Source organism: Arachis ipaensis, chromosome B02 (assembly GCF_000816755.2).
Source record: "Arachis ipaensis cultivar K30076 chromosome B02, Araip1.1, whole genome shotgun sequence".
Lineage (NCBI taxonomy): Eukaryota > Viridiplantae > Streptophyta > Magnoliopsida > Fabales > Fabaceae > Arachis > Arachis ipaensis.
The window spans coordinates 926853-938283 of NC_029786.2; the positions used below are offsets into that span (position 1 = coordinate 926853).

The window sequence follows — 11431 nt, forward strand, 5'->3', positions numbered from 1 at the left end:
ATGGGGATGAGTGTGACATATTTTTTTATATAAGCAACAGTTATGCTACACATACAAATCTTTTTGGTTTACAAGTCTTACAAGTTGGGCCAAACCCAACAGAAGCTACGCTCACCCACAAAAGCGTGTTAACACGTGTATCACGTTTCCAAAGCGCTCATTCACCATTACGAACGACTCTTCTTCTTCTTCCTCAATGAAAACTACAACTGTCATTTTTTATTCGTGTTTCTCCTCCTCCTCTTCTTCCTTCTTCTTCTCCTTCTTCTTTGTGTTTCTCCTCCTTTTTCTTTGCGTATTTCATCTTCATCATTGTGTTACTCCTCCTTCTTCTTTTGATTTTGCAACATTATGTATTTTTTTCTTCTTTGTTTGATTTTTTCCTTCCAAAAAGAATTATGAGAATATGAAATAAGAGGATGAAGAAGAAGAAACAACAGAAGATGAGCAGGAGGAAGAGGAAGAGTTCTGAATTATGCAGAACTTATTAGAATAACAATACACCCAAATATCTTCGTTTTACACCCAAATATTTTTGTTTTACACCCAAATTTGCTGCAAATACAGAAATGAGTTATGCTACGTATATACTAAAATCAACCACCAAAGTCAGCCACTAGTATAAAATACATACTGGAATACAAATATACATTGAAAATAAATTAAACCACACATGTATTTATACACAAATACATTGGTGGACGATTTTAGTGGCTGATTTTAGTGTACAAATAGCATTTTTGTATAAGAAAATGTTTCCTCTAATGCTGCATTTTTTTCTTCTTCTTCTTTTCCTTATTTCTCTCTTTCTTTTAGTTAAATGAATGTAAGTTCATCCTCTTCCAAGTAATTTTGCAGTATTATGTGTTTCTTCTTCTTTGTTTGATTTTTTTATTTTTATTCTTGTTAAAAGAGTAAAATAAGAAGAAACTTGAGAAGGTAAACAAAAAGGAAAAGATGAATAAGAAAAAAAAGAAGAAGATGGTGATGATGATGATGATTGAAAAAAAAAGAAGCAGCAGAAGATGAGGAGGAAGAAGAAGAGTTCTGAATTATGAAGAACTTATCAGAATAAAAATACACCCAAAATTTCTTAAAATACACCTAAATATCTTCGTGTTACACCCAAATATCTTCATTTTACACCCAAATTTGTTGCAAATACAGAAATGAGTTATGCTACGTGTACACTAAAATCAGCCACCAAAGTCAGCCACCAGTATAAAATACATTCTAGAATACAAATATACATTGAAAATAAATTAAACCACACATGTATTTATACGCAAATACATTGGTGGCTGATTTTAATGGCTGATTTTAGTGTACAAATAGTATTTTTGTACAGAAAAATGTTTCCTCTAATGCTTCATTTTTTTCTTCTTTTTTTCCTTATTTTTTTTTCTTTTAGTTAAATGAATGTAAGTTCATCCTTTTCCAAGTAATTTTGGAGCATTATGTGTTTCTTCTTCTTCTTTGTTTAATTTTTTTGTTTTTATTTTTATTAAGAGAGTAAAATAAGAAGAAACTTGTGAAGGTAAAACAAAAAGGAAAAGATGAATAAGAAAAAAAGAAGAAGATGGTGATGATGATGAAAAAAAAAGAAGCAGCAGAAGATGAGGAGGAGGAAGAGAAAGAGTTCTAAATTATGTAGAACTTATCAGAATAAAAATACACCCAAATATCTTCGTGTTACACCTAAATATCTTCGTTTTACACCCAAATTTGCTGCAAATACAGAAATAAGTTATGCTAAGTGTACACTAAAATTAGTCACCAAAGTCAGCCACTAGTATAAAAAATATACTGGAATACAAATATATATTGAAAATAAATTAAATCACATATGTATTTATACACAAATATATTGGTGGCTAATTTTAGTGGTTGATTTTAATGTACAGATAGCATTTTTGTACAGAAAAATATTTCCTCTAATGCTACATTTTTTTCTTCTGAATTGAACCACACCTCAGCCACTTGATTGAATTCAAAACAATAAAAGGAAGAGAAGACTTGTAAAGACTTGTATGAGAAAAATGCTTGTATGTGGAGAACAAACTACTCATCAATACCATAGAAGGGCTGCAAAATACACCAAAAATATACCATATTAAAACAAGCATAAACTATAAAATCATCATAAAAAATAACAAAAATCAAATTCATGAATCCTCTTTAAACAGAAACTAAAACGATTCAACTAAAAGAACAAGACAATTCACTCTTAAAGAGATGAAAACTCATAAACTTTACATACACCCAAACTTTCCTAAAATACACCCAAATATTCTTGATTTACACCCGAACGTTTGATATAAAATGTAAAAAATTCATCAGAACTAGTACATTAGATTCAATTCAAATAAGGAACAATGAACAACAAATTTCACAGGCAAAGTCCATGCATTATTTAGCTACACAATCATAAACTATTAACTGGATTCAAATTTAGATTCAATTATTAACTGGAATTAAACCACATCTCAGTAACTTCATTGGATTCAAATTCAAAATCCACTTTGTTCTGGTTCAGCTGACAATCTGAAGTTGAATCATCCATTATCTTCAAAACGATTTCAGAGCTTGATTTCAGAAACAATGAAAAATGAGAAAATCGAAGAAAGAGAACAGAGAGAAAAATTTACGTAAACGGCGAAGGAGAAGACAGAGAGAAACGCACGAAAGAGATCGAAGAGAGAAGGCAAGAAAACGCAGAAGAAATTCGAAAAATGAAACGAAATCCTTTTAAAAAAGGAAGTTATATATTCGCGTGTTGATTGATTGAAAAATCTGTTAAGGAGGTGCGTGAACCATACGTGCCATAAGAAGCGCGTTTTAGGGATAGGGGATATTGAGGACTTGTAAGACTTGTATAGTGAAAAGGCTTGTATATGGAGATTAATTGTATAAACAATTTCAGAAAAAAATTTAATAGTTAATCTATTATCTTTTTTGTTTTCGTCTAATTTAAATGTTATTTATTGTTTTTAAAAAGAAAATCTTTTAAAAAATTTAATAATATGTGACGAGGAATATCGAATAAATTATACAGAAACTAATTAAAATACAACACAAAAATATCTTTAATAAAAGATGAAATATGCATCTTTATTTGAGTGATCCCTGTGTGTACAAACAAAAATTTTAAAAGAATAGCCATACAAACATGATGGGGTTCGAATGTAGTGACAAGGAAGAAGAGAGAAATATAAAGAAATAGTTACTAGAAGTTTTGAATTATCTTGTAATCATCAATTCTTATATCAAGAATTACTCCAAGACTGTTACCTAACTATATTAGGAAATGTAACTAACTAACTAATACCTTTTGGAAATGTAACTAACTAACTAACTAATACCTAACTAACTAACAAGTTTTGGTGAAGTCACCATTGGTGCCGTAACAGGCTTGGAACGTGTAAACGGTTGCTTGATTGCCAAGCATTTTTTCCCCGCTTCCAAGACAACCACCTCCACGAGCACCTCTTCTTCCACCAGAATTTCTACCAAAAAATCTTTGATTTGATGAATCAATTTGAGCAAGTTGAGCCTGAGCTAATCCAATGGACAATTGTTTAAATTTGTCCATGCTTTCTTCATGGGAGACAAGCAGTGTTTAAACCTCACCAATGTTGAAAATTTCAAGTTTGGCCTGAACAAGAGTGATACAATTCGAGTATTCTTCTAGGAGGCCTTCACAAATTGCTTCAATATGAGATCATCGGAGATATCATAACCAAGAGTTAAAGAATCAACCAATTTCTTAATATTAGCAAGAACAGTGCTTGCGGTATTTGCTGCTTTAGAGTCAAATTGAGATGGTTCTTTACCTTTAACAATGTTGTCTTGCAAATTTTGATCTCTGATGGCAAATAGAGCAGCTTGTTGCCATGTAACAGAAAACAATTACAAACTTATGTTCAGGGACATAAAAATATTCTAAGCTCTTGATTTTCCAAAATGTTCTTACCATTATAAATTTTGTTCTCTTTTAATCATTGAAGTTTTTCCTTTTTTATTATTCTGTTTCTACCAAATCATTGTAAAATATCAGAATTATCTCATATTTTAACTCTTTGATATTCTATAACGATTAAGATATAGCGTTTAATTTATTGAATAAACTACCATTTGTACTCACGAAAGTTAAAAACGCTGACATATCTACCCATAGAAAAAAGAAATTACCATTTGTACTCATAAAAAATTGTTTTTACAGACAAAATTATCCAAACCCTAAAAAATTATCTAAAATCCCTAAATTACCCTTCTCTCCACACTATCATCTCTTTCCTCCCTCCTCTCTCTCAAAGTTCTCAGCCACCCAATCCTAGCATCAACCACAAACCACCGTCTCACCCTCCTCATCATCCTTCACCCTTCTCCGCTAGCAACATCGCGGACCTCCGCCAGCCCAGGAGCACCGCGCCAGCTTCTCCTCGCCACCATCACCATCGACCTCAAACCAGAGCCTACCGCGTCAGAGACCCTCCTCTTCACGCTACCTTATCGCCGCTATAGCCAACCCTCTTCACCTCTTTCTGCGTCGTAGAACCACCACCGCCGCTGCCCTTCCAGTTGGGAGGAACAGCGCCGAGGTCGCGGTCGTTGAAACTCTCTCTCTGTCAGGACAGGTGTCAATGACTCCAATGACGAGATCGGAACCGAAATCCGTCTCCTTGAGGAGGCCGGCCCTGTCGGCAGTTTTGAAGCCCAAGAACTGCGGCGAGCGGGTAATGTGGAGTTGGCGGACCTGCTCCGGATCACTGCGACGACGTGGGACAGGGATTCCAGCTTCTGGGCCTCTAAAGGTGAGAGCTTTGCTGAGAAGCCGTGAAAGACAGTGTCGTAAGTGTGAAGGACGGCGGCGGAGGCGGCGGTGGTGGTGGTTTCAGCTGTAGTGGCATGGTTGATAATAGAAACGAGAGATGATTCGTACCAGTGCTTGTGGGTTGGGAAGATGGAGAGCTTGGCTTCATGGTGGACTTGCACCGTGAAGGTGCTCTTCTTCTTCGGGGAAGCGACAGCAAGTGTTGCTGTGACTATGAGGATGAAAGAGAGGAGGGTGTGGCAAGGAGCCATTGGAGCAGCTGTGGGGACTGAGTGGGAAGTAATGGTGAGAGTGTGTTAGAAAGAGAAAGAGGGGTGGTGGCTGGGTGAAGAGGGTTAAGGTTAGAAAGGTGATTGGGTGAAGGAGGTGGTGTGGTGGTGAAGATAAGGGTAATTTAGGGATTTTAGATAATTTTTTAGGGTTTGGATAATTTTGCCAGTAAAAACAATTTTTTATGGGTACAAATGGTAATTTCTTTTTTCTATGGGTAGATATGTCAGCGTTTTCAACTTTCGTGGGTACAAATGGTAGTTTATTCTAATTTATTTGTTTTCACTTGGAAATTCTGTAAAGTGTAAAAGATAAGTTATCTATGATCATATATATACAATTCTTTTTTATGAATCTATATACTTAGACGTGTTTAATATGCAATAGTTTGACTATAATTTATCTTGGTGATTTTTTTCATGCACTTCTTTATCTAGTACTCATTTTCAAGGATAGAGAACAGTTGAAAATGAGTAGTTTTCTGTTATTCTATTAAAATCAAGATTGTCTTGCTGGTATCTTGATATCAGTTCTGAAGCTCCAGTATATATATGAGATGGAGTATGAATTGTATGTGTGCTTTTCATAACAATGTGATACACAAAATCAAATTCATTCAATTAGCAATTCTTCAATTCTTTATTATCAAACTTTGATATGTTCTTCAATAACGTGCTCTTCAAGAAACTTCACATGGTATCTAGAGCTTGAAGATTCTTGGTACTTGATTCAATGGCTCTTACTATTATTGATTCTACTGCAAATGCTAAGCCCCCGTTCTTTGCCAGCAGTCTTTGCAATCTTTGGTTAGAATCTTCAAAGTCATATTCAACCGAATCAACAACCTATACCATTTGCAACCGATGCTGATCAAGTTGCAGGCACAGTTTCTAAAGCATATACAGATTGGAATCTTCAAGATTACAATCTTGGATCATGGCTTCTAGCATCCATGGATGTTTCTTTCAAAAGCAGAATGATGCATTATAAAACTGCTATTGAAATTTGAGAAAAAATGCAAGTGCATTTCGCTTCCTCCACAAAGATCAAAGCAAAGCAATTCAAGTCTCAATTGAAAAACTTCAAGAAGACGAGTTTTTCCACTTCAGAGTATGTTGCTAAAATCAAGAAGTTGGAGGATTCTTTATCAGCAATTGGTCATCCTATTTCCAATGATGATCACATTGATGCACTATGTGATGGTCTTACAAAAGAGTATGCTCCATTCATCACCACTGTAAGGGACAAGTCAGACATGTATATTATTGATGCGGTTAAAACTCTTCTTATTTCTCATGATGACATGTTAGAAAAGTTTAAACAAAACTCTTCTGGAATTGCTCTAGTAAATCTTTCTCAGTCATCATCTTCAACTCCAAATTTTCTTGGAAGAGGTAATTTTGGTGGCAGAAGAGGTAAAGCAAGCAAATTTTCTAGAGGTGCAGTGGTAGAGGTTCTTGGCAACTCAATAATCGACCTTTCTGTCAACTTTGTGGAAAGTTAGGACATGTTGTCCTTCAATGCTTTCATAGATTTGATCTAAATTTTTATGGACCTTCCCTTTTTGCTACACCACCTCTAATTCCTCAATCTACTCAGAATTCTGGGAATTATTCTACTTCACAAACTCCTCAATCCTTACCATCATCTACAATTTTCAATCAACCTGCTTCATATCTTGCCACACCATCAACAATCTCATAAGCTTCTTGGTACCCAGATTCTGGGACTTCTCATCATCTAACAAATGATCAATCAAACCTATATTCCTCTTCTGAATATGGTGGCAATGATCAACCTATGTAGCCAATGGGACAGGTTTGAAAATATCTCACATTGCTACAAATTACTTGTCTGATTCTTTCTCTAAAAATATTTTTGTTCTTCGAAATATTTTACATATCCCTAAACTCACTCAAAATTTAATCAGTGTCTCTCAATTTTGTTTAGATAACAATGTTTATTTTGAATTTCATGTTTTTTACAGCTTGATTGAATCACAGGTTACACATCAAATTCTTCTTTAGGGGCATCTTAAGAATTGAGCTTATGAATTTCATGGCCTTATTATACCTAAATTTATTCAACATATTTCATCCTATCATACTATTCGTAGTCAGTGTAATTTTTCTAATAGAATTTGGCATCAAAGGCTTGGTCATCCCTCTTACAATATTGTTAAAGCTGTGATACAATCTTGTAACATTCCTTGCACTCTCAATAAAATTGAATCTTTGTTTTGCAATGCTTGCAGCCTTGCTAAAATGTATACGCTGCCATTTCCATATTCTAAGACTATTTATCACTTTCCTCTTGAACTTGTATATGTAGATGTATGGGGACCAGCTCCCGTAATCTTTAGGTTAGGATATAAATACTATATAAGCTTTTCAATGAGTCTAGTTTACCATTCAATGAAATGTTCTCAAATCATTCATATTCTAACTCTCTGAATACTGATTCATTTATTAATTTACATACAAATCAGGTTCCTTCCTCTTCAAGCAATCAGTCCTTTCCTATTTCATTTACCACTCCTTCTACTTCTCATAATTTATCTTCTTCTATTATTGAAAATAACTCTATGCATACAAATACAATGAATTTAGACCATTTTGTATTTTTTCTTACTTTGCTATTTTATTTTGCCAATTTATTTTTGCTTTTAGCTTCGACTATGTGGTTTATATAATGAAATGGCTCGAGATATTTGAATCAAAAAACATTGAAAAGGGCAAATATGACTGAGAGAATTGGACGCAGGTAATTATATTTAAAAATATATAACTCTGTATTACTTTGCTAAATTAATGGAGTTTAGTAAAAAGAAATTTTTTTAAACTGTGGCGGAGGTGGACCATTTCAAAGTTGAAGACGCTTAGCGGATTTTGTTTCATTAGATGAATCAAAAAAAAGATAGAGCTATTCAAGAAAGCGAAGCAATTAGATTGTCCAAGTCGTTTGCAGCATTGTTGAATCGATATTGTCAATTAGGTTCAGATAATATTGACAGTGATTGAATGTTGTATAATTTGTGATTAGTTTAAACATATACTTTTTGTATAGTTTGTGAATATAAATTTTGTTTGCATAAATAAACTTCTATAGAGCTGTCTGTGCTATATTCAAAAAATGTTAATTACAGATTCTAAAAAATCAAGAAAAACAAAGATCAAATATACTAATATGTCGAATTCCTTTTATAATATATCCAAAAATACCAGAAATACACCTTATATATTTAATTAGACACATACGATTACGTTGTGTATCAAAAGAGAAAAAATGAATCAAAAATAAAAATGTTATTTGTACATTAAAATCAGCCACTAAAATCGGCCACCAATATATTTATATTTCACCATGTATTTTATATTGGTGGTTGATTTTGGTGGGTGATTTTGATGTACACGTAGCATAGCTCATTAAAAAATGTAAGGAGAGAGAGCCGAGAAACGTAGAAAGAAAATGAGAGAGAGAGAGTACGTGGAAGAGGAGAAGATAAGGAGAAGAAAATAATGGAAAGAAAGATGAGAGAAGAGGAGAAGGGAGATGGTGTCAGTGGGAGTCATTGCCACCGCCACCATCAAGCACAAGAAGAAAAGAAAGACACTGCGCAAAGAGACGTAGAAGAGAAATTAAAAAGGGAGCTGAGGAAGCGACGATGGCGAAGATGCCACCGTCGCCATCGATATCACTGTTGGTTTGCCGGAGTGGTTCAGAAGAAGTTGAGAGGGAGAAAGTATGAAAGGTAGAACGTGAGGCATAGAGAAAGAATCAAAGAAGTGCATGGAGGTGGTGGCAGAGTTGAAGAATTACTGTTATTAGAGATATAACCATTAATGTCACATTTGGAATGAATGGTTTCATGGCTCTCTCGTTATTATTACAAATAAAAATAGGCTGGGAAAATCTTTTTACGACAATCATAACAAGATCTTCACATTACATGTCTATAAAACTCAAAGCATCCTTTATTGTAAGTAGTAATATTTTTCAACTATCATAAGAAAATATATAATAAAGTGCCACGCACATACAACTTTTATAATGTGAAGAACATGTTTAATTATGACTTGAAGGCAGACTTGACGACACCAGGAAAATGGATATTGATGAAGTAGTCATCCCAATCAATAACTTTTGGGTCAAAGTTAAACAGACCCATTTCTTCTGGGTCCATGCCCTGTCTTGCCGCTGCTAACAATTTTACTGTGTTCATATTATCAAATCTGTTTGAAAAATAAACTAAGCTATTGTGAGTTGACTAATTAATATATACACATAATATATTAAATAATTAACTTTTATATAATATACTAAATAAAATCTTAAATTAGTTTTTTCAAATTTTTTAGTGGTCATTAAATTAATTCATCTAATTTTGCAAACAGTGATGAGACAAGTCAGTTCATGTTTGTATGTTGCGTTTTGGAATTGATGTATGTCTCTGAACACTTGTAAATTTATGAACGTTAAAGATTAGAGATTAAAATAACCACTTCAAAAAAAATTGAAAACCAAGTCAAAGTCTTATACCGTAATATACACTATGTAATATCTTATTTTCGAAACTACTAATTTAAAGTTAACTTACATGCCATTGAAGAATCCATAAGGCTTGTAAAGTTCAGCCATTCGTATAATAGCATGGATCTTTCTGGAAGAGTTGGTATATACTTCTTGGAAATTCTTGTAAAAAACTTTATTCACCAGATTAAGTACCTAAGGTAAATGTAAACTCTGTAAACACCTTGTCATCTAAAACTACCAAAATCAGCTTATTTACATAACACTCTCACAAAGATTCAATAAAAAATGAAGAAACTCAAATACAAGACTACAAAAATCACAAAAGACGTCAACTTCAACATAAACAAGTGAGACCAACAACTTATAGCACACAGTTAATACAAAAACCAACCATTACTAAAGATGCAGTATTGTCGGACAAATCAAAACAATAGTAGTTTCTGTTAGAATATAATTAGGATCAATTAGTATTATTTAGTTTATCTGAATATTTATTATAGGAGATTACGTCTTTATTATTATAATTCTAAATACCCTTTTATATTATATCATTTCACATAACTTGAATATACTCAATCATACACAAATTCTTTCTCCAGTTTAGTCTCTTATTTCTAATAGTTATAACTGCAATTTAAAACACTATTATTAGCAGTAGCCATTATAATTAAAAAATATCAAGAAATTTTAACGTGGATTTAAATAAGGTTTAATTACTCTGTTGGTCCCTATAGTTTCACCAAATTTTTAATTAGGTCCTTATACTTTTTTTTCTTTCAATTGGGTCCCTATACTACTTTTAATTTTGTAATCACGTCCTTTTCATGTTAAAAATGATAAAATTAACATAATATTTTTACCAAAATACATGCGATCAAAGATTTAATTAAGTTTTTAATTATAAATACCTTCGATTTGCAAAGAAATATTCAGTTAACTCTAATAATTTTTATACTAGAAAGGACTTAATTATAAAATTAAAGCAGTGTAAGGACCCAATTGAAAGAAAAAAAAGTATAGGACCTAATTAAAAATTTGGTGAAACTACAGGGACCAACAGAGTAATTAAACCTTTAAATAACTAACCATCAAAGGAAGCAAGTAGCAAATGAACATGTATATGCGAAAGGTTGCCAGGTTATTCAACATGATAAGTTTTTTAACTTTGACAGGCTTTCCATCTCGATTTATCCAAGGTTTTGCAGTGAAATATCGAAACGCGGATTTGCAGATATTGTGGAGTGTCACAGGATTGCTAACAGAGGAACCCACATGATATATGGTAATATCATCGCTATGCTGATTTGCATGTGCCGTTATCGCTGCCAGCATTGCATTTACCACCATGTCACCTGGTATCTGCATCAAACTCAATATTAATATCGTTACCTTTGTTTTTTTATCAATAAAAATTAGTCTAAAGTTATCTTATTTTATTACATTTATATATTATCTTTGAAATAAATACATAATATTAGATATAATAAGTATATAATTTAGTTGAGTCTTGGAGAATGGGGTTAATTTAAATTTAGATATTTAGTAACTACTAATTCCTAGTATAGTATTCTAGACTTCATTATCTAATTAAGAAGAAAGGCTTTGTTTAGTGGCTCACCACATCGGTAACTCCCTTCATATCTCCAATAAAACATGGTAATGTTCCGGTACCATACGCAACAGCAATACTGTCTATAGTTCTACATGTAATTAAAATGACTCAACAGTTAAGATAATGAATGATACATAAAATGGACATAAGATATAACATTGAAAATAGAATATAGAATGTCT

The 11431-nt window shown here is 32.9% G+C and overlaps 1 protein-coding gene across 1 annotated transcript in view; it reads right to left on the reverse strand.

The window, feature by feature from the left end:
* Positions 9004-11431, reverse strand: part of LOC107628105 (alcohol-forming fatty acyl-CoA reductase-like) — a 9215-nt gene continuing 6787 nt past the window's right edge. The window contains exons 7-10 of the mRNA XM_016330913.2: positions 11256-11337; positions 10724-10996; positions 9702-9829; positions 9004-9336 (exon numbers count right to left, since the gene is read on the reverse strand). Of these exons, the coding sequence (XP_016186399.1) occupies positions 9174-9336; positions 9702-9829; positions 10724-10996; positions 11256-11337 (646 nt within the window). The 3' untranslated portion in view covers positions 9004-9173. The remainder of the gene's footprint in view (positions 9337-9701; positions 9830-10723; positions 10997-11255; positions 11338-11431) is intronic.